This window comes from Scyliorhinus torazame, chromosome 5, assembly GCF_047496885.1.
Source record: "Scyliorhinus torazame isolate Kashiwa2021f chromosome 5, sScyTor2.1, whole genome shotgun sequence".
Lineage (NCBI taxonomy): Eukaryota > Metazoa > Chordata > Chondrichthyes > Carcharhiniformes > Scyliorhinidae > Scyliorhinus > Scyliorhinus torazame.
Genome location: NC_092711.1, coordinates 97840897 through 97865187, shown reverse-complemented (window position 1 = coordinate 97865187; position 24291 = coordinate 97840897). Strand labels below are relative to the sequence as shown.

The 24291-nt window shown below is 48.0% G+C and overlaps 1 protein-coding gene and 2 long non-coding RNA genes across 3 annotated transcripts; all 3 read right to left on the bottom strand.

Moving 5' to 3' along the window:
* Positions 1-386: 386 nt before the first annotated feature.
* On the bottom strand, positions 387-1794 carry LOC140421516 (uncharacterized). The gene has a single exon (XM_072506296.1). The coding sequence runs from the start codon at positions 1519-1521 to the stop codon at positions 466-468; it is 1056 nt and encodes a 351-aa protein (XP_072362397.1). The 5' UTR covers positions 1522-1794; the 3' UTR covers positions 387-465.
* Positions 1795-1804: 10 nt separating this feature from the next.
* On the bottom strand, positions 1805-14242 carry LOC140421543 (uncharacterized). Its single transcript, XR_011946897.1, has 3 exons — positions 13730-14242; positions 10798-10912; positions 1805-2207 (listed from the first exon to the last, which is right to left on the bottom strand). It is a non-coding gene; the product is annotated as an uncharacterized lncRNA (long non-coding RNA).
* Positions 14243-16591: 2349 nt separating this feature from the next.
* LOC140421531 (uncharacterized) lies at positions 16592-24159 on the bottom strand. Its single transcript, XR_011946882.1, has 2 exons — positions 24051-24159; positions 16592-21495 (listed from the first exon to the last, which is right to left on the bottom strand). It is a non-coding gene; the product is annotated as an uncharacterized lncRNA (long non-coding RNA).
* Positions 24160-24291: the final 132 nt, after the last annotated feature.

Genomic DNA, 24291 nt, shown 5'->3' with positions numbered 1-24291 from the left:
GTATTATCTGTACCAATCAGTTTCCCAGACCACCCCAGACAAATTGCCCCTCACACTGTGATAGTTTTCCTCTGTGAGGAACACCCAGATAAATTAAACAAAAAAAACATGTAACCACCAGGGCCCATCTCCATGGCAACATGACTTGGGGGGGGGGGGGGGGGGGGGGGGTGGTTCCAAACAGAAATTGAAACTAAATATCTTCAAACTTCCAAACCCCCTTTCACTCTGTGATCCTTATGAAATTTGGAGCCAGGTATTAGCAACAAGGCTCAAAGAGCATCAGCCCACTGGAGGCAAAGTGGTGAGACCGGCCAGTCCAGCAGAAAGAAACCCTCCGACCATCCCCACTGACCACCTGTCAGAATGAACAAAATGCAGTCCTGGATGCAGAGCAGAAACAATAACAGCAGAATCCAACCCCTGTAATCAATTGTGAAATTGTTGGTGTCACAGCAGATGCGATTAAACATGCAATCCCATCTCACAGTGAGAGGTGGACGGTCTCTCCCCAGTGTGAACTCGCCGGTGTCTCCGCAGGTTGGATGAATCACGGAACCCTTTCCCACACTGAGAGCAGGTGAACGGCCTCTCCCCAGTGTGAATTCGCTGGTGTGTCCGCAGGTAAGATAACTGAGCAAATCCGTTCCCACACTGAGAACAGATGAATGGCCTCTCCCCAGTGTGAACTCGCCGGTGTCTCCGCAGGGATGATGAATCACGGAATCTCTTCCCACACTGAGAGCAGGTGAATGGCCTCTCCCCAGTGTGAACTCGCTGGTGTGTCTGCAGGGCGGATGACTGAGTGAATCCCTTCTCACACTGAGAGCAGGTGAATGGCCTCTCCCCATTGTGAATTCGCTGGTGTGTCTGCAGGCCGGATGACTGAGTGAATCCCTTGTCACACTGAGAACAGGTGAATGGCCTCTCCCCAGTGTGAATTCGCTGATGTCTCTGCAGGGTTGATGAATCACGGAATCCCTTCCCACACTGAGAGCAGGTGAATGGCCTCTCCCCAGTGTGAACTCGCTGGTGTGTCTGCAGGGCGGATAACTGAGTGAATCCCTTCCCACACTGAGAGCAGGTGAATGGCCTCTCCCCATTGTGAATTCGCTGGTGTGTCTGCAGGCCGGATGACTGAGTGAATCCCTTCCCACACTGAGAACAGGTGAATGGCCTCTTCCCAGTGAGAATTCGCTGATGTCTCTGCAGGGTTGATGAATCACGGAATCCCTTCCCACACTGAGAGCAGGTGAATGGCCTCTCCCCAGTGTGAACTCGCTGGTGTGTCTGCAGGCCGGATGACTGAGTGAATCCCTTCCCACACTGAGAGCAGGTGAACGGCCTCTCCCCAGTGTGAACTCGCTGGTGTGTCTTCAGGGCGGATAATTGACTGAATCCCTTCCCACACTTGGAGCAGGTGAACGGCCTCTCCCCAGTGTGACTGCGTCGATGGGTTTCCAGCTCTGATGGGGCTCGGAATGCCTTGCCACAGTCCCCACATTTCCACGGTTTCCCCATGTCTAGGGTCTCCCCGTGGCTCTTCAGGTTGGATGATCAATTGAAGCCTCTTCCACAGACACAACATGGGTATGGTCTCTCCCTGCTGTGAATGTTATGTTTATTCAGGCTGTGTAACTGGTTAAAGTTCTTTACACAGTAAGTTCACTGGAACTGTCTGTGCGGAGTCTGCACGTTCTCCCCGTGTCAGCGTGGGTTTCCTCCGGGTGCTCCGGTTTCCTCCCACAGTCCAAAGACGTGCAGGTTAGGTGGATTGGCTGTGATAAATTGCCCTTATTTCGGAAAAGGTTGGGTGGGGTTATTGGGTTATGGTGATAGGGTGGAGGTGTGGGCTTAGGCAGGATGATCTTTCCAAGGGCCGGTGCAGACTCGATGGGCCAAATTCTGGGAGTCTATGTACTCTCTCACTTGGTTGTGTGTTGTGTGGGTCTTGGTGCTTTTCCAGTCACACTGATGTTTCCACAGTCAGTTCACTGGAACACTCTCACTCGGGTGTGTGTTGTGTGGGTCTCGGTGCTTTTCCAGTCACACTGATGTTTGAAATCATTAGCTGACAGTTCGGGTAAACATTACTCCTTCTAGATTCAAAGGCCGATGATGTTCAGGTTCCAAGGAATCAAGTGACTCTGTCAGATCGAGACGTAATTTTTGAGATTTCTGTCTGTAATTCCTCCTCATCTAATATCCTGTAAAAACAATTTACAAAATTCATCACGGTTAGTACAGGATCAAAACTTAGAACAGACAATTCTCGTTTCTATGGAACATTTGTCCTCTCTTATTCCACGAAAGCTGTAAAGCTCCATCCCACATACTCTCCCTCCATTATCACTCTGCTGTATCTAATATTCACCCTTGCAATTCCCCTTCAGGTGCGGATTCATGTTGATTGACAGATCCAAGCTCACAGCTTCCTGTCCAGGAGATCACAACAAATATGAGCTGCAGTCGGCCATTCGGCCCATCGAGCCTGAACCATTCAATGGGATCATTGGCTGACCTACCTCAGCACCGTTTTCCCACACTATCCCCCTGTCACAATGGTCAGCACAGTGGTTAGCACTGTTGATTCACAGCTCCAGGGTCCCAGGTTCGATTCCGGCTTGGGTCACTGTCTGTGCGGAGTCTGCACATCCTCCCCGTATGTAGCATGGGTTTCCTCTGGGTGCTCCGGTTTCCTCCCATAGTCCAAAGATGTGCAGGTTAGGTGGATTGGCCATGATAAGAACTAGAAGCAGGAGTAGGCCATCTGGCCCCTCGAGCCTGCTCCACCATTCAATGAGATCATGGCTGATCTTTTGTGGACTCAGCTCCACTTTCCGGCCCGAACACCATAACCCTTAATCCCTTTATTCTTCAAAAAACTATCTATCTTTATCTTAAAAACATTTAATGAAGGAGCCTCTACTGCTTCACTGGGCAAGGAATTCCATAGATTCACAACCCTTTGGGTGAAGAAGTTCCTCCTGAACTCAGTCCTAAATCTACTTCCCCTTATTTTGAGGCTATGCCCCCTAGTTCTGCTTTCACCCGCCAGTGGAAACAACCGGCCCGCATCTATCCTATCTATTCCCTTCATAATCTTATATGTTTCTATAAGATCCCCCCTCATCCTTCTAAATTCCAGCGAGTACAGTCCCAGTCTACTCAACCTCTCCTCGTAATCCAACCCCTTCAGCTCTGGGATTAACCTAATGAATCTCCTCTGCACACCCTCCAGTGCCAGTACGTCCTTTCTCAAGTAAGGAGACCAAAACTGAACACAATACTCCAGCTGTGGCCTCACTAACACCTTATACAATTGCAGCATAACCTCCCTAGTCTTAAACTCCATCCCTCTAGCAATGAAGGACAAAATTCCGTTCGCCTTCTTAATCACCTGTTGCACCTGTAAACCAACTTTTTGCGACTCATGCACTAGCACACCCAGGTCTCTCTGCACAGCAGCATGTTTTAATATTTTATCATTTAAATAATAATCCCTTTTGCTGTTATTCCTACCAAAATGGATAACCTCACATTTGTCAACATTGTATGCCATCTGCCAGACACAAGCCCATTCACTTAACCTATCCAAATCCCTCTGCAGACTTCTGGTATCCTCTGCACTTTTTGCTTTCCCACTCATCTTAGTGTTGTCTGCAAACTTGGACACATTGCCCTTGGTCCCCAACTCCAAATCATCTATGTAAATTGTGAACAATTGTGAGCCCAACACTGATCCCTGAGGGACACCACGAGCTATTGATTGCCAACCAGAGAAACACCCATTAATCCCCACTCTTTGCTTTCTATTAATTAACCAATCCTCTATCCATGCGACTACTTTACCCTTAATGCCATGCATCTTTATCTTATGCAGCAACCTTTTGTGTGGCACCATGTCAAAGGCTTTCTGGAAATCCAGATATACCACATCCATTGGCACCCGTTATCGACCGCTCTGGTATTGTCCTCAAAAAATTCCACTAAATTAGTTAGGCATGACCTACCCTTTATGAACCCATGCTGCGTCTGCCCAATGGGACAATTTCCATCCAGATGCCTCGCTATTTCTTCCTTGATGACAGATTCCAGCATCTTCCCTACTACCGAAGTTAAGCTCACTGACCTATAATTACCCGCTTTCTGCCTACCTCCTTTTTAAAACAGTGGTGTCACGTTTGCTCATTTCCAGTCCGCCAGGACCACCCGAGTCTAGTGAATTTTGGTAAATTATCACTAGTGCATTTGCAATTTCCCTAGCCATCTCTTTTAGCACTCTGGGATGCATTCCATCAGGTCCAGGAGACTTGTCTACCTTTAGCCCCATTAGCTTGCCCATCACTACCTCCTTGGTGATCACAATCGTCTCAAGGTCCTCACCTGTCATAGCCTCATTTCGATCAGTCACTGGCATGTTATTTGTGTCTTCCACTGTGAAGACCGACCCAAAAAACCTGTTCAGTTCCTCAGCCATTTCCTCATCTCCCATTATTAAATCTCCTTCTCATCCTCTAATGGACCAATATTTACCTCAGCCACTCTTTTTTAAAAATATATTTGTAGAAACTTTTACTATCTGTAACATCTGTTACATCTTCTCCAGTCCTTCTAGATCCATTTTACAATATGGAGACTTGAACTAATCTGAGCAGCAAACTCACCGTTGTCCTTAAATGCCTGTATGTTGCAGTATTTTACACATTTTACTATTAGCTGAATGTACGATGGGACAGAATAAGATCCAACGAGCCAGTCTGTGACACTGTAGAACATCGGGCAGCACGGTAGCACAATGGTTAGCACAATGGCTTGACAGCACCAGGGTCCCAGGTTCGATTCCGGCTTGGGGTCACTGTCTGTGCGGAGTCTGCACGTTCTCCCCGTGTCTGCGTGGGTTTCCATCAGGTGCTCCAGTTTCCTTCCACAATCCAAAGATGTGCAGGGATATGTGGATTGGCTATGCTAAATTGCCCTTAGCATCCAAAAAAGTTAAGGGAAGGTGGGGTTACGGGGATAGGGTGGAAGTGTGGGGATAGGGTGGAGGTGTGGGGTTAGGTAGGGTGCTAAGGCCGGTGCAGACTCGATGCGCCAAACGGCCTCCTTCTGCACTGTAGATTCTGTGATTCTGTATCTACAAACTTGCCTCTTCCCCTTACTGCTAAAAAGTTGGCTTTTTCATTCTTAACCTGTCAGTGATGACATTAAGAATAATGTGTCAGAGAAAGACTGGATTTCAGCTCGGTGACACTGGGCCAGACTAAAGTTTAATTCATAGGATTGTTGAGCTAATGTCTCCATATCATTTGATGGACCTAGAAGGACTGAGGAAGATACAGGAAAGTTTATCGGAATGAAGCCTGAATGGACAGGTTACAGCCAGCAAGAAATGCAGAGGCTCGATGAGCCGTATGGTCTGCATCCACTCCCATTTCTTGTGTTTTCATGAACATCACGGTCAGTCATTTCCATGCAGACACAACCAACTAACAGTTCATCGCCATCCTTCCCATATTCCAGGATTCCAAACACACTTTCCAGGTGACAGTGATTTACTTGTACTTCTTGCTATCCAGTATTGTGTATTCACTGCTCACGATTTGGTCTCCCCCACACGGAGGAGATTAAATCTGGATTGGGTGACTGTGGAACATCACCATTCAGTCTGCAAGCATAATCCTGAGCTCCTGATCATTTAATATTTTAATTCCCTGCCCCACTCCCACTCTGTCCTCGGCCTCCTGCACTGCTCCAATAAAGCTCAAAGGAAACTCGAGGAACAGAACCTCATCCTTGATCAGGCAATTTCTGACCTTCCAGACACAACATTCATTTCAGTAATTTCAGATTATAATCATCACTCCGATATTTTTAGACAGTTGGTGCTGGTAACGGTTCTGCTGTTGCCATTTATACCTCACCTGGACCTGTCTTTTATTTCTTCTCTTATCCTATTAGTTTATTTACTTATATCATTGTCTCCCAGTTTTGTCTTGCACCATTATCCCCATTTAATCACTTCAGCCTCACATCCTCCCAAACTGCCCCCTCTGAAATGGCCCAGCAAGCCACTCAGATCAAGGGCAATTAGGGATGGGCAGCAAATGCCGGCTCAGCCGGCGACACCCACATCCCAAGAACAAATAAAGGAAAGTCGGCAGTTAGAAAGGCAAATGCAATGTTCGCATTCATTTTAAGAGAGCTACAATACAAGTGCAGGGATGTACTGCCATGCCTCTCATCAGACCACATTTTGAGTATTGTGAGCAGTTTTGGGCCCCGTGTCTAAGGAAGGATGTACTGGCCTTGGAGGGTGTCTGGAGGAGGATCACAAGAATGATCCCTGGAATGAAAGATTTGTCATATGAGGAGCGATTGAGGACTCTGGGTCTGTACTCGATGGAGTTTAGAAGGATGAATGGGAATCTCATTGAAACTTACAGAATACCCAGATAGAGTGGACGTGGAGAAAATGTTTCCACTGGTAGGAGAGATTAGAACCCGAGGGCATAGCCTCAGACTGAAGGGACGATCATTTAAAACTGAGGGGAGGAGGAATTTCTTCAGCCTGAGGGTGGTGAACCTGTGGAACTCTTCGCTGAAGAAGACTGTGGAGGCCAAGTCACATAAACATCGAACTTGATGGGGCAAATGGCGTCTTTCTGCACTATCAAGTATGCACACCGACCCTCTGAAAGAGCACCCTACTCAGAGCCACTCTCCCGCCCTATCCCCTTAACCCCACCTAACCAACACATCCCCGGACACCGAAGGCAATTTAGCATGGGCAATCCACCTAACCTGCACATCTTTGGACTGTGGGAGGAAAGTGGAGCATCCGGAAGAAACCCACGCAGACACGGGGAGAAAGTGCAAACTCCACACAGACAGTGACCCAAGGCTGGAATTAACCTGGGTCCCTGGCACTGTGAGGTAGTAGTGCTAACCATGTGCCACCACGTGATGTCAGTCACTGAGTGTTTTTAAGATAGAGATAGATAGGTACTTGATTAATAAGGGGATCAGGTATTACAGGGAGAAAGCAGGTGAATGGGGATGAGATACATATCAGCCATGATCAAATGGCCTAATTCTGCTGCCTTATCTTTTGTAATTATAGTCTCTTGACTTGTTTAGCCAGGCTCAAACTGTGACACCATTACATTAGCTCTCTCGCTACAAACGGTAAAATGGTCGGTAAGGGACCAACCATGAGAGGAACCCGGGAGGGAGCGAGCAGGCAGTGTATATACCGTATTGTAAATGAATCTAGTTCTTTACTCAGTGTGGATTCTCCAAGTCCTTATTATTATTTTTTTTAAATTTAGAGTACCCAATTCATTTTTCCAATTAAGGGGCAGTTTAGCGTGGCCAATCCACTACCCTGCACATCGTTGGGTTGTGGGGGCGAAACCCACGCAAACACGGGGAGAATGTGCAAACTCCACATGGACAGTGACCCAGAGCTGGGATCGAACCTGGGAACTTGGTGCCGTGAGGCCACAGTGCTAACCCACTGCGCCACCGTGCTGCCCTACCGTGTCCATATTAAACTTCCCCTGCAAAAGTCACAGAATTAGAAGTGAGATAATCAATCTCTCGCAGACATCATGTCTGTAAACATTTAACCTAGCTTTTCATAATATTATTGCAAAATACAAACTATGAAGTATGACCATTTCTTATATTTATCACGTTCGTCTCCCCCTCTCTTTCCCGGCCTCTGTACTTGTTGATAAACTATTCAATTTCCAAATTCTTCCAGCTTGGATAAAAGGTCACCGGCCTGAAGCATTCACTCTGGTCCTCTGCACAGATGTTGTTTGACCTGCTCCGTGTTTCTACTATTTTCTGTTTTGAGGTCGGATTTCCAGCATCTACAGTATCTGGTTTTTGGGTCACTGTGGATCAGGTTTCTCTCACTGTTCCCTGTTTTTAAAATAAATTTAGAATACCCAATTATTTTTTTTCCAATTAATGGGCAAGTTAGCGTGACCAATCCACCTAACCTGCACATCTTTGGGTTGTGGGGGTGAAACCCACGCAGACATGGGGAGAATGTGCAGACTCCACACGGACAGTGACCCAGGGCCGGGATTTGAAATCGGGTCCTCATGCGCCATAGTCCCAGTGCTAACCACTGCGCCACGTGCCACCCTACTGTTCCCTGTTTAAAGGTGAAGAAGGAGTTTTTCAAGAATGAAACACATGAACTCTCACCCTGTCCAACATGAAACTAAACTCACTGTTAGTTCCTTATCAGTAACAATTTTAAACACAAAGTTTCCAGGCGGGATCGAAGCGGGAATTTCTCATGTAAAGTAAAGGTGATCAACAGCACACTGGGTAATGAGTTTGAATCCCCCCCACCCCCGGACAGAGGGGAACTGCCCATCCACCACCCCCCCCCCACCCCGGACAGAGGGGAACTGACCACCCCCCACCCTGGACTGAGGGGAACTGACCATCCCCCCCCCCACCCAGGACAGTGGGGAACTGACCATTCCCCCCTTCCAGGACAGAGGGGAACTGACCATCTCCCCTCCCCCCCACCCTGGACAGAGGGGAACTGACCATCCTCCACACCCCGGACAGAGGGGAACTGACCATTCCCCCCCCCACCCAGGACAGAGGGGAACTGACCATCCCCCCGCTCCCAGGACAGAGGGGAACTGACCACCCCCCCCCAACCCTGGACAGAGGGGAACTGACCATCCCCCCACCCCTGGACAGAGGGGAACTGACCATCCCCCCCCCCACACAGGACAGAGGGGAACTGCCCATCCCCCCGCTCCCAGGACAGAGGGGAACTGACCATCCCCCCCCCCCCACCCCAGACAGAGGGGAACTGACCATCCCCCCGCCCCTGGACAGAGGAGAACTGACCACCCCCCCACCCAGGACAGAGGGGAACTGACCATACCCCCGCTCCCAGGATAGAGGGGAACTGACCATCCCCCACCCACCCTGGACAGAGGGGAACTGACCATCCCCCACCCACCCTGGACAGAGGGGAACTGACCATCCCCCCCCCCCCACCCTGGACAGAGGGGAACTGACCATCCCCCCACCCCCGGACAGAGGGGAACTGACCATCCCCCCCCCCCCCCACCCTGGACAGAGGGGAACTGACCATCCCCCCACCCCCGGACAGAGGGGAACTGACCATCCCCCCCACACAGGACAGAGGGGAACTGACCCCCCCCCCACCCCGGACAGAAGGGAACTGACACCCCCCACCCCGGACAGAGGGGAATTGACCATCCCCCCCACCCCGGACAGAGGGGAACTGACCATCCATCTCCAGCTCTAATTCGCAAACACAAAATGCCGCCAAGAATCAGCCAATCAGGCTGAGCCTGTGGCTGCGCCACAACACCCCATTTGCTTTACTAACTACTCTCTCAATATATCTTGCAGATATACAAAATCCTTTTCCTTCACCTCCCGCCTCTATCTCTCTCCTTTCAGAGACCAGGTGGAAGGTTTCCTCCCCGAAGGACAACTTGACCAGAAGTTTGACAAATCTTTCAAACCTTCAGCCTCCATCACCATAAAGCAGCAGTGCGAACCACCGTGCGACCGGAGACTAGGAAGAAGTGATGATGAAAGTTACTGGATTATTGTGAAAACTCAACTGGTTCACCAATGTCCTTCAGGGAGGGAACCTGCCACCTGATCTGGACCTACACAGGACTCTGGCCTCTACGAAAGGAGAGAGATAGAGGTTTGAGGTGAAGGAAAAGGATTTTGTATATCTGCAAGACATATTGAGAGAGTAGTTAGTAAAGCAAATGGGGTGTTGAGCTTCATAAGCAGGAATACTGATAGAAAAACCGGGAAGTTATGCTGAATCTTTATAACGCTCTGGTTAGGTCACATCTCGAGTATTGTGTCCGGATCCGGTAACCAGACTTTAGGAAGGAAGTGAAGATTCTGAGAAGTTGCAGATTTACCAGAATAGTTTGAGCAAAAGAAGCTGAGGGGAGATTTCATTCAGGTTCTCAAGATTCTGACGTGTTTGGATAAGGTAAACGAAACAATCTGGGACAGAGATTTACATTTTTGGATAAGAAATAGAGGGGGATGTGGGGGAGAATATTTTTACACAGTGAGTGATAATGACCCAAAACCTGCTGCCATGAAGGGGTGGAAATAAACACGATGAATAATTTTGAAGGACATTGGAGAGACACTGGAGGGAAATAAAGCTGCAAGGACACGGGATAGAGCAGGAGAATGGGATTGACTGGATTGCTGTAGTGAGCTGGCATGGTTCAATGGGTGGAATGGCCTCCTCTGTACCATTCTGACTCTATGGCTCTTTCCAAGAAATCCTTAAATCCTTACAGTGCAGAAGGAGCCCATTCGGTCCATCGAGTCTATACTGACCCTCTGAAAGATCACCCTACCGAGGCCTACTTTCCCACCCTATTCCCATAACACTACCTCGCCTTTTGTACACAAAGGGACAATTTAGCACGGCCAATCCACCTAACCTACACATTTTTGTGGGAGGTAACCGGAGCACCCGGAGGAAACCCACGCAGACTCGGGAGAATGTGCACAGTCCACACAGCCTTTCCTGTAATTGTACCTTGTAATTTAACTCTGGGCGTTCAGATATCACTCGGGTAAATCTGTGCTACATTCTGTCCTTCCTCAGGTTTGTTGCCCAGAGCTGAACACAGTTCTCCAGGTTTGGCCTAACCAGGGTTTGTGAATCTCGGGGCTTTTCCAGTCACACTGAGACCTGAAATCTACCCTCACAGACAGAACAGACAAACCTTTTACCTTCCACACCCAGATGCTGCTGAAATTCAGGTTCTGATGAATCGAGTGACTCTGTCAGATCGCGATGTGATGTCTGGTTTGAGTTTCCGTCTGTCAATCCTCCACTTCCAGTATCCTGCAAATGTACAGAAACCATCACCTGTCACAGTTAACTTCTCCGAACAAATGATTCACAGGAGCATCAGAGCAGATTTACGAGATGTAGCCAACAAGCATTCTCGCTGAACTAATTTTATTGTTTACACAAAGTGGCACAGTTCTAACTTTCTGAACACATGCACAGTCACTGTTTAAAGTTTCAATCTGGTATATATAAACACGCACTCTCACCTACCCTTGCAGGCACCGCTTATCTTGTTATTGTCCACTGTCCCTATCTGTTACTGAGACAGCCGTTACCTCCTGTTCCTTGTTATTGAAGCTCGCTGTCCTTGCGAGAACACAGCTGCAAATGCTGCTGACTTGTGCGTTCAGTTTTACAAAGGTCAATTAGAATCTTAGTAACAATCTGTAACCCCGTATCTGTTGTTTTATTCAGTCTGAAACCTCATTCTTAAATCATATTATTACCTTAACATGTACTATTTATTTCCCCTTTACACAGTGCAGGATAGAAATCCACAGCATTCTCTCCACCTGCTCCCTGCTCCAGGATGACCGCTCATGCTCCCTGGTCCAGGATGACCGCTCCTGCTCCCTGGTCCATTGTCCAGGATGACCGCTCCTGCTCCCTGGGCCAGGATGACCGCTCTTGCTCCCTGGTCCAGGATGACCGCTCCTGCTCCCTGGTCCAGGATGACCGCTCCTGCTCCCTGGTCCAGGCTGGCCGCTCCTGCTCCCTGGTCCAGGAAGACCGCTCCTGCTCCCTGGTCCAGGATGACTCCCCTGCTCCCTGGTCCAGAATGGCTGCTCCTGCTCCCTGGTCCAGGATGACCCCTCGTGCTCCCTGGTCCAGCATGACCGCTCCTGCTCCCTTGTCCAGGATGACCGCTCCTGCTCCCTGGTCAAGTTGACCGCTCCTGCTCCCTGGTCCAGGAAGACCGCTCCTGCTCCCTGGTCCAGGCTGACCGCTCCTGCTCCCTGGTCCAGAATGACCGCTCCTGCTCCCTGGTCCAGGATGGCCGCTCCTGCTCCCTGGTCCAGGATGGCCGCTCCTGCTCCCTGGTCCAGGATGACCCCTCGTGCACCCTGGTCCAGGATGACCGCTCCTACTCCCTGGTCCAGGATGACCGCACCTGCTCCCTGGTCCAGGACGACCACTCCTCCCTGGTCCAGGATGACCGCTCCTGCTCCCTGGTCCAAGATGACCGCTCCTGCTCCCTGGTCCAGGATGACCGCTCCTGCTCCCTGCTCCAGGATGACTGCTCCTGCTCCCTGGTTCAGGATGACCACTGCTGCTCCCTGGTCCAGGATGACCGCACCTGCTCCCTGGTCCAGGATGACCACTCCTCCCTGGTCCAGGATGACCGCTCCTGCTCCCTGGTCCAAGATGACCGCTCCTGTTCCCTGGTCCAGGATGACTGCTCCTGCTCCCTGGTCCATGATGACCGCTCCTGCTCCCTGGTCCAGGATGACTGCTCCTGCTCCCTGGTCCAGGGTGACCACTCCTGCTCCCTGGTCCAGGATGACCGCTCCTGCTCCCTGGTCCAGGATGACCGCTCCTGCTCCCTGGTCCAGGATGACTGCTCCTGCTCCCTGGTTCAGGATGACCGCTCCTGCTCCCTGGTTCAGGATGACCGCTCCTGCTCCAGGATGGCCGCTCCTGCTCCCTGCTGCACATTGACTCTTGTTGTCATCAGCAGTCGCTCGATTCAAGGATGGCGTCTTCTCAGGTTTGTGTGTTTCTGCCCTGGGTCTTCATGAGACTGAACAGAGCTGCAGATTTTTGGACACATGGGGCAGGACATCCCATCAGACAGTGGGATCCAGAGAGCAGAATTTGCTTAATATTCTTTCCTCTGCTGCTGTTCTGCTTCATTAATCAGGCACCTGGGTCTCTACAAACCAGGGTCATGGTTGTCAAATTACCCAGGTCAACGGTAATGCAGTTTGATGGTCACAAAGAACAAAGAAAAGTACAGCACAGGAACAGGCCATTTGGCCCTCCAAGCCTGCACCAACCATGCTGCTCGTCTGAACTAAAAGCCCTTACCCTTCCGGGGACCGTATCCTGCTATTCCCATCCTATTCTTGTATTTTTCAAGACGCTCCTTAAAAGTCACTATCATCCCTGCTTCCACTACCTCCCCCGACAGCGAGTTCCAGGCTCCCACCACCCTGTGTGTAAACAAATGTGCCTCGTACATCTTCTTCAAAGCTTGCCCCTCGCACCTTAAACCTATGTTCCCTAGCAATTGACTCTTTCACTCTGAGAAAAAACTTCTGACTATCCATTCTGTCCATGCCCCTCATAATCTTGCAGACTTCGATCTGTATCTTGTCATATCTAGATTCAAATGTAAGACTTTGGGTAAATGTTTTAGTATTTTTATTTATTCTTCATGCTGTTCGTGGTTATTTTATTTTCTTCAACCTCCGTCATTCCAGTGAGAACAAACCAAGTTTCTCCAACCGCTCCTCACAGCTAATCCCTCCCTACCAGACAACACGCTGGTAAATCTTTTCTGTATCCTCTCCAAAGGCTTCCCATCCTTCTGATAGTCTGGCGACCAGAATTGAACTCCATATTCCAAGTGCGGCCTAACTAAGGTTCTATAAAGCTGCAACATGATTTGCCAATTTTTAAACTCAATGCCCCGGCCGACGAAGGTAGCATGTCATATGCCTTTTTGACTACCTTCTCCACCTGTGCTTCCACTTTCAGTGACCTGTGTACCTGTACACCCAGATCCCTCTGCCTATCAATGCTCTTGTGGGTTCTGCCATTTACTGTATATTTCCCATCTGTATTAGACCTTCCAAAATGCATTACCTCACATTTGTCCGGATTAAATTCCATCTGCCAACTTTCCGCCCAAGTCTCCAACCAATCTATATCCTGCTGTATCCTCTAACGGTCCTCATCGCGATCCGTAATTCTACTAATCTTTGTGTCACCTGCAAACTCACTAATCAAACCAGTTACATTTTCCTCCAAAACATTAATATATATTACAAACAGCAAAGATCCCAGCACTGATCCCTGAGGCACGCCACTAGTCACAGCTCTCCCATCAGAAACGTACCCTTGCACTGCTACCCTCTGTCTTCTCTGACTGAGCCAGTTCTGTATCCATCTTGCCAGCTCACCTCTGATCCAGTGTGACTTCACCTTTTGTACCAGTCTGCCATGAGGGACCTTACAAAGACCTTACTGAACATAGAACATACAGTGCAGAAGGAGGCCATTCAGCCCATCGAGTCCGCACAGACCCACTTAAGCCCTCACTTCCACCCTATCCCCATAACCGACAAATTAAGCCCTCATTTCCACCCTATCCCAATAACCCCTCCTCACCTTTTTTTTTTGGACACTAAGGGCAATTTAGCATGGCCAATCCACCTAACCTGCATGTCTTGGACTGTGGGAAGAAACCGGAGCACCCGGAGGAAACCCACCCAGACACGGGGAGAGCGTGCAGACTCCGCACAGTGACCCAGCGGGAAATCTAACCTGGGACCTTGGCGCTGTGACGCCACAGTGCTAGCCACTTGTGCTAACGTGCTGCCCATGTAGTCCTTGTAGACAAATTCCACTGCCCTCCACTCATCAATTATCTTTGTCCCTTCCTCAAAAACTCGATCAAGTTAGTGAGACACGACCTCGCCTTCATAAAACCATGTTGCCTCTCGCTAATATGTCCACTTATTTCCAAGTGGGAATAAATCTTTTCTCAAAAGGATTCTCTCCCATAATTTCCTGCCACTGACGTATAATTACCTGAATTATCCATGCTACCCTTCTTTTTTTTATTGGGTTTTTGAACAAAGTATATTTGGCGTTATGTACACAGAATATGATATATATATATATGTACATATACATAGAAGAGAAGGGCACACAAACATATCACAAAAAAAAGTAACAATAAAAAAGAAATAAAAAATCAAATGAAGTAACTGGTCGAGTATTATGCACCAGCTCAACAGCAGCAACTCTGTACAATTGGCAAAATTATTTATAGCACCGAAGTAGGCATCTGTTTGTGTGTGTGTGTGTGTGTGGTGGGGGGGGGGGGGGGGGGGGGGACGACGACTGGGGAGGTAGATATACATTTGGGTGCCGGAGAAACAATTACAGAGGGCAATACTCGATGGGTCTGGTGTTGGTGTTGTCACTTGCTTCTCCCAGGCGGACTTCGCTGCCAGTATCGTCTCGCACTCACCTGCGCTTTGGCCATTCCTCCCGTCTCTCTCCTTGCTACCCTTCTTTGTTCTTTTATAAATTTAGAGTACCCAATTCATTTTTTCCAATTAAGGGGCAATTTAGCGTGGCCAATCCACCTAACCTGCACATATTTTTGGGTTGTGGGGGTGAAATATATTTTATCAAATAGCTGCAGTGATATCAGAGTGTGGGTGGAGCTGGGCTGTCCATCTTCACTGCAGCTATTTGATAAACACCAGGTTCTTAAAGGTACTCTCACATGACAATTCTGAATTCTCCCTCTGTGTACCTGAACAGGCTCCGGAATGTGCTGACTGGGGGCTTTTCACTGTAACTTCATTGCAGTGTTAATGTAAGACTACTTGTGACAATAAAGATTAGGATTATAAAAAAATGTTCCAGCAAATTTCCATCCCACCCGCGATGATTCTCACGGCTGGAAATATGACCCCAACAAATGGGGTGAAGCCAAATCTTTAAAAGTCAATCTGTATTTCAAATTGTTGCCGTGCTGTCAGAGAAAAGGTTAACTTTGCTGCTTGTTTACAAAAGGGAAGAGGAAACATTCACAAAGCTTCCCACAACTTGTGAGCTCTGAAACATAATTTCAATGCTGAAGTTTATCTTCAGAGATTGAAACGTTTTGGTGTCTTTTCCAATTGGACCAGTAAATTGTGATTCGCACTGAAAGGTTTACTTTCACTCAGTAATTAGAACATTTCACTTTCGCAGCACTGACACTTTAGATCAAATCCCAATTGTTCTCTTCCCTTGTAGCTGGTATGTGGAGATCATGTTCACTGTAGATCTGTCAGCACAGAGACCGCACTGTGCTTCTGGATACACTCAGTCTGCAAGTAGATGAATCTTTTAAACATCAGCCAAGTGAAGGTCTTCCCCTGACTCTAAGGAGTGAGATGTCCCTGTGGTTGATGCTGTCTCCTCTGTCACTGCTGTTTTTATTGCATCACACATGTTCTGTGGACCAGTCTCACAGCCCAAAAGAGGAGGGCAGGAAGGTGTGACAGTCGATGGGACTGTCTGTGTGTGAGCAGTTCAGCTGGAATTCCATCCTTGCCGGGTGCTTTCTGCTTGCTCAGCAATCAATGGCCTTTTCCAGCTCAAATGATGAGAATTCCGTGTCCAACTCAACCAAGATAGGAAGCTGTAGGAGAGTCAAACAGAGACTGGGAGATGCCCTTCTCACAGGGGTGCAGCTCACTGTTGTGTTCAACCCAGCTCCTCCTCACTCTCTCACCATGACTGACACTGAGCATGCTCAGAGCACACACCCACACTGCACCTGTGCACGGGCCTCGTACACTCACTGATCGGGAACTTTCTGCAGCGCGGGGGATTCTGGGTAACACAGCCGCCATAGAGCAATTAGTAAACAGGAAGATTCTATTTCCCAGTCAGCAAAACAGAAGATCCACAATTAGGCAAGATGCTGGGCATGAAGCACAATGAGAGGTTTGGATACTTTATTTAATACAGAAGCACATTATTCTGATAAGATATCACTTAGACATGGGCACAAGCAGGCTGATCTACAGTATGTACAGTATTTACAACACCTGGGACACGGTAAATCATCGCATCAAATCAGTGATAGATTTGTTTACTGTTCATAATTGTGACTGGGTCACACTCACGATTCATGCAAAATGCAACTCCCCAGGTTTTTTGCCCCACTCCCTCCAGACCTGTTTTCACTCCAAGGGTCTTGACACCTGCCTTAGTCTTTATCAAGCCATGATCAGCTCACACTGCCCAACAACCAGCCTCTCCTGCACGGGGGCACAGGGTTTCCATCACCAAATATCTGTCCTGGTCCATGCACATCGACACTACCACCAAGAAAGCACAACAGCACCTATACTTCTTCAGGAAACTAAGTTTGGCATGTCCGCACTGACTCTTCCCAACTTTTACAGATGCACCATAGAAAGCATCCTATCTGGCTGCATCACTGCCTGGTATAGCAACTGCTTGGTCCAAGACCGGAAGAAACTTCAGAGAGTAGTGAACACAGCCCAGTCCATCACACAAACCTGCCTCCCATCCATTGATTCTATCCACACCTCCCGCTGTCTTGGGAAAGCGGGCAGCATAATCAATGACCCCTCCCACCCAGCTTACTCACTCTTCCAACTTCTTCCATCAGCAGGAGACACAAAAGTCTGAGAACACGCAGAAACAGATTCTAAACAGCTTCTTCCCCGCTATTACCACTCAGAAACGACCCTCTTATGGACTGACCTGATTAATACTACACTCCTGTATGCTTCAACCAATGCCTTTGTCTATATATTTACATTGTGTACCTTGGGTTGCCCTATTATGTATTTTCTTTTTAGTTTACTTTCTTTTCATGTACAAAATGATCTGTTTGAGCTGCTCGCAGAATAATACTTTTCACTGTACTTCGGTGCACGTGACAATAAACAAATCCAATCCATATCGAGGGAGCAATCTGCCTCTCTTGCATTGGTGCACTGCATTTCCCTCATAACACAGTGACATAGAAAGGTGACAGCACAAAACAAAGGCACTCAACAAATTGTATCTGTGCCAACTTTCTGCAACAGTCACAATCCCCTGTCCTTGGCCCTGAACTCTGCAGATATTTTTCTCCTCAAAAGATACGAACAGATGAGCAAGGAGCTGGAGTTGGCTATTCAGCCCAGTCTGCTCCACCATTTAATAACCTCATGGCTGATCTGACAGTAACAGATAGTTGTCCAATTCTCTTTTCAAGGCATCAATTGAATCTGCTTCCACCACATTTTCGAGCAGTGCATTCATGATCCCACATGCAGCACAGAATGGTTTTCTTCACATCATAAGACATAGGAGCAGAATTAGGACACACGGCCCATCGAATCTGCTCCGCCAGTAAATCATGGCTGATATTTTTCCCATCTCCATTCTCCTGCTTTCTCCCCATAACCCTTGATCCCCTTATTAATCAAGAACCTATCTATCTCTGTCTTCAAGACACTCAGTGATTTGGCCTCCACGGCATTCTGTGGCAAAGAGTTCCACAGATTCACCACCCTCTGACTGAAGAAATTCCTCCTCATCTGTTTTAATTCCTCCTCATCACCTGAGGAAGGAACTGTGCCCCTAAAGCTAGTGAGTCGAAACAAACCTGTTGGATTTTAACCTGGTGTTGTAAGACTTCTTACTCTGTTTTAAAGGATCGCCCTTTGGTCTGAGATTGTGTCCTCTGCTTCTAGTTTTCCCTACAAGTGGAAACATCTTCTCCATGTCCTCTCTACCCAGGCCTCGCAGTATCCTGTAAGTTTTAATAAGATCCCCCCATATCCTTCTAAACTCCAACGAGTACAGACCCAGAGTCCTCAACCGTTCCTCATACGACACGCTCTTCATTCCAGGGATCATTCTTGTAAACCTCCTCTGGACCCTTTCCACGGCCAGCACATCCTTACTTAGATACGGGCCCAAAACGGCTCATAATACTCCAAATGGGTCAGATCAGAGCCTTATATAGCCTCAGAGGTACATCCCTTGTCTTGTATTCTAGCCCACTCGACACAAATACATTGAATTTGCCTTCCTAACTGCCGACTGACCCTGCACGTTAACCTGAAGAGAATCTTGAACAAGGTCTCCCAAGTCCCTTCGTGCTTGTGATTTCCTCAGCATTTCACCATTTAGAAAATAGTCTATGCCTGCTTCGAAAGTCCATAACCTCACACTTTTCCACATTGTATTCCATCTGCCACTTCTTTGCCCACTCTCCTAGCCTTGTTCAGCATTGTTTATTATAATCACTTGAAATGGATGCCCTCCATTTATAATCTTGCCCTAAATATGACTTGCTGGATCAAACGTCTATTGCAGATCCTTAGTTTTAATGTGGTCAAGTGCCTTTCCATTTGAGAACTGTTCAATAAAGTTATTAGAATTATTTGTAGCTAGGACAGCACGTGGAGCAGTGGTTAGCACTGGGACTACAGCGCTGAGAACCCGGGTTTGAATCCCGGCCCTGGGTCACTGTCCGTGTGGAGTTTGCACATTCTCCCCATGTCTGCATGGGTTTCACCCCCACAACCCAAAGATGTGCAGGTTAGGTGGATTGGCCAGGCTAAAATACCCCTTAATTGGAGAAAAATAATAATAATTGGGTACTCTGAATTTTTTTTTTTTTAAAGGATTATTTGTAGTTCCCCCAGTTTTTTCCATTATCCTGAAGTGACCTTATTTTTATCGGGAGTTAACTGAAGTGTGTTCCTAACCTCTCATTATCTAAATTTCAATTTCCCACCTTTCTGTCCACCTGACCCAGCCCATGGCTTTCTCCCTCATTGTCTGAAACACATCAGCAACTTTTGTATAATCCTGGTGCATACATTTAAGTCTAAATCATTGATATATACCGGAAACTGTGGAGCCCCACTGGAAACAGACGTCCAGGCATCATTCAGTCCTAGATGTGACTAACAGCAGCAACAACGTCTGAATCCAAACCCTGCTGTTGCCTGGGAACTTGCTGATGCCTGTGCAGGTTGTTTGACTGAGTGAATCTCCTCCCACACACGGAGCAGTTGAACAACCTCTCCCAAGTACCGCTCCCACTTTTGGGTGACACAGTAGCTCAGTGGTTAGCACTGTTGCTTCACAGCTCCAGGGTCCCTGGTTTGATTCCCTGCTTGGGTCACTGTCTGTGCGGAGTCTGCGCGTTGTCCCAGTGTCTGCGTGGGTTTCCTCCGGGTGCTCCGGTTTCCCCCCACAGTCCAAAGATGTGCAGGTTAGATGGATTGGCCATGCTAAATTGCCCTTTCTGTCCAAAAAGGTGAGGTGGGGTTATGGGTTAGGTTGGAGGTATGGGCTTAAGTAAGGTGCTTTTTGCAAGGGCCGGTGCACTCGATGGGCCAAATGCCCTCCTTTGGCACTGTATATTCTATGATTCTGTTTCAGTGTGAACTCGCTGGTGTTTCAGCAGATTCAGTTTACTTTTAAAGCTCTTCTCACAGTCGGAACATTTAAAAGATCTCTGATCAGTATGAACAAGTTGGTGTCTCAGGAGGACTGATGACTGAGTGAATCCCGTCCCACACACGGAGCAGGTGAATGGCCTCTCCCCAGTGTGAGTGCGTTGGTGTCTCAGTAAATTCATTTTACTTTTAAAGCTCTTCTCACAGTCAGCACATTTAAAAGGTTTCTGATCAGTATGAACAAGTTGGTGTCTCAGGAGGATTGATGACCGAGTGAATCCCTTCCCACACATGGAGCAGGTGAATGGCCTCTCCCTGGTGTGAGTGCGTTGATGTGTCAGTAAATCCTTTCTGTGTTTAAAGCTCTTTTCACAGTCAGCACATTTAAACGGGCTCTGGTCAGAGTGAATCTGATGGTGAATCCGGAGGTTTGACAAATCATTAAATCCCTTCCCACATTCCAAACAGATGAACGGCCTCTCCCCAGTGTGAGTGCGTTGATGCAACAGTAAATCCTTTCTGCTTTTAAAGCTCTTTCCACAGTCAGCACATTTAAAAGGTCTCTGATCAGTATGAACAAGTTAGTGTGTCAGGAGGTGGGATGACCGAGTGAATCCCTTCCCACACATGGAGCAGGTGAACGGCCTTTCCCCAGTGTGAATACGTCGATGAGTTTCCAATTCAGAAGGATAATTGAATCCCATCCCACAGTCCCCACATGTCCACGGTTTCATCATAGTTATCAACAAGTGATCAGGTGTAGGTGGGATGCAGATTTGAGGTCACTGTCAGATCAGCCGTGAAGTTATTAAATGGTGGAACAGGCTCACGTGGCTGAATGTCCTATTGCTGCTTCTTGATTCCTTTGGTGCGAATGGCCTTATGTCTCTCCAACTTGGATCATCAGTTGAAGCCTGAGTATGGTGTCTCCCTAATGTAAATGCTGCAATTTAATTTCATGCTGTGTGATTGGTTAGAGCTCAGTTCCAGCTAACTGTGGAAAATTACTTAGATGTCTGTGTCTCGGTGCTTTTCCAATGACAGTGATTTTTGACATTTTTTCCGAAAGTCAAAAGAGACAAACATTTCTCCTTCCACGTTGAAAGGCCGGTCCTGATGAATCAAGTGACTGTCAGATCTCGACATGATGTTTGCATCTGCAAATATTCTGTAAAAGGCGATTACATTGAATTACTGTGAATATATAAGACACAAACAGGCCATTCTGTCAGATTCTGCTGCTGTCAATACTCGGCACACATCTCTGACAGTCACACCTATCAAATCTCAGCCTTTCAGCTGATTATCGATTCCATTTTCTCTCATGTGCTTGTCCCGTTGCATTTTGAAAACATCTCAGCACCTTCCTCAACTCCTTTCCATGGTAATGAGTTGCACATTCTGAACCTGTGATAAATAAATTTGTCCGTATTTATGACTTGTTTATTAATGGTCACTCTCTCACATCGCCCCTCTCCACAGTACTGATAATTTAAAAGATTTATAGCATGTCACTGCTTCATTTGTTGTTGTCGATAGAAAAAGGGCCCCACTCCATTTAATCTTTCCTGAGAGCTGTAATCTCTCATGTTATAAAAGTAATCACTGTCAATGCAGGATAGTATTCGCAAAGAGACAAACCTTTCTGTTGGGTTCAGTTTGTTGTGTGCAAATTCTCCAATTCTAACCCCCTGTGAAAGGAGTTTACAAAAGCCATCACTGTCAGTCCAGGATAGAAATTCTGAACAGGCAATTCTAGTTTCTCTGGAACATTTTTTCCTCTCTTGTTCCCCCAAAGCTCTAAATCCCCGTCCCACGCACTCTCCCTCCTCCCTGGGCTGAAATCCAAACCCATCTCACCATCTCTTTCCTCCACTCCCAGTTTTCTCCCTCCCTCTCCTCTGCCTGGGTTCAGTTCTCCAGCTCCTGTCTGCAGACTGACAATAAAATATTATCCCCCCCCTTTCCCATCCTCTGAATGCTGAGCCCCAGGCTAATAGAATAGATGGCATTGAGGTGCGTAGGGAAGAGGTGTTGGCAATTCTGGACAGGCTGAAAATAGATAAGTCCCCGGGACCTGATGGGATTTATCCTAGGATTCTATGGGAGGCCAGGGAAGAGATTGCTGGACCTTTGGCTTTGATTTTTATGTCATCATTGGCTACAGGAATAGTGCCAGAGGACTGGAGGACAGCAAATGTGGTCCCTTTGTTCAAAAAGGGGAGCAGAGACAACCCCGGCAACTATAGACCGGTGAGCCTCACGTCTGTAGTGGGTAAAGTCTTGGAGGGGATTATAAGAGACAAGATTTATAATCATCTAGATAGGAATAATATGATCAGGGATAGTCAGCATGGCTTTGTGAAGGGTAGGTCATGCCTCACAAACCTTATTGAGTTCTTTGAGAAGGTGACTGAACAGGTAGACGAGGGTAGAGCAGTTGATGTGGTGTATATGGATTTCAGCAAAGCGTTTGATAAGGTTCCCCACGGTAGGCTATTGCAAAAAATACGGAGGCTGGGGATTGAGGGTGATTTAGAGATGTGGATCAGAAATTGGCTAGCTGAAAGAAGACAGAGGGTGGTGGTTGATGGGAAATGTTCAGAATGGAGTACAGTCACAAGTGGAGTACCACAAGGATCTGTTCTGGGGCCGTTGCTGTTTGTCATTTTTATCAATGACCTAGAGGAAGGCGCAGAAGGGTGGGTGAGTAAATTTGCAGACGATACTAAAGTTGGTGGTGTTGTCGATAGTGTGGAAGGATGTAGCAGGTTACAGAGGGATATAGATAAGCTGCAGAGCTGGGCTGAGAGGTGGCAAATGGAGTTTAATGTAGAGAAGTGTGAGGTGATTCACTTTGGAAGGAATAACAGGAATGCGGAATATTTGGCTAATGGTAAAGTTCTTGAAAGTGTGGATGAGCAGAGGGATCTAGGTGTCCATGTACATAGATCCCTGAAAGTTGCCACCCAGGTTGATAGGGTTGTGAAGAAGGCCTATGGAGTGTTGGCCTTTATTGGTAGAGGGATTGAGTTCCGGAGTCGGGAGGTCATGTTGCAGCTGTACAGAACTCTGGTACGGCCGCATTTGGAGTATTGCGTACAGTTCTGGTCACCGCATTATAGGAAGGACGTGGAGGCTTTGGAGCGGGTGCAGAGGAGATTTACCAGGATGTTGCCTGGTATGGAGGGAAAATCTTATGAGGAAAGGCTGATGGACTTGAGGTTGTTTTCGTTGGAGAGAAGAAGGTTAAGAGGAGACTTAATAGAGGCATACAAAATGATCAGGGGGTTGGATAGGGTGGACAGTGAGAGCCTTCTCCCGCGGATGGATATGGCTAGCACGAGGGGACATAGCTTTAAACTGAGGGGTAATAGATATAGGACAGAGGTAGGTTCTTTACGCAAAGAGTAGTGAGGCCGTGGAATGCCCTACCTGCTACAGTAGTGAACTCGCCAACATTGAGGGCATTTAAAAGTTTATTGGATAAACATATGGATGATAATGGCATAGTGTAGGTTAGATGGCTTTTGTTTCGGTGCAACATCGTGGGCCGAAGGGCCTGTACTGCGCTGTATCGTTCTATATGTTCTATGATGCGAACCATCCTCCAGTGTCTGAAGCAGGATGGTGCCCGTTAACCTGGGCCTGTTCCCGGGAGGGAGAAGCTCCGCAGCTGCAAACCAGGGAGCTGACAATGATTGGGAAGGGTTTGCTCCAGCTCACAATGCCCGGGGACTGATTGACGGCGGGTTCGGACCAATAGGAAGAGGGGGCAACGCCAGGGCTCTCGCTCCGTCCGCATGCGCCCGGCCACTCGGGCCTGTCTCGGGGAAAAGCCCGAGCAGCTTTCGTTGGATGAACTGCTGTATCGACCTTCGTATTCGGGGCTTCGGGCTGCATGGAGTGTTTATGAAGCCTCCAGACCCATCCGCCGGCTCCATCCCTCCCTCATGACTCACCTGATCGAATTTGACCGGCTCAGGATTTCCAACCTCCCGCCTGAATCCTGAGTTGTCATCGGTACTGCGCATGCTCCACCTCACGTCGGAGACCCGGCTCAGCCCCGCCCTTCATTCACTCCAATTGGTTGGAGGACCCACTGCAACCACTCGGTCCTCCAGGCCCACCTCTCTCTTCCTACTGGCCCAGAGCTGCCGTCAATCACTCCCTGGGCATTGTGAGCTGGAGCATGCGCAGTGC

Excerpts from the sequence above, each read along its gene's own strand:
- LOC140421516 (XM_072506296.1), bottom strand. The coding sequence starts at position 1,521 with ATGGGGAAACCGTGGAAATGTGGGGACTGTGGCAAGGCATTCCGAGCC.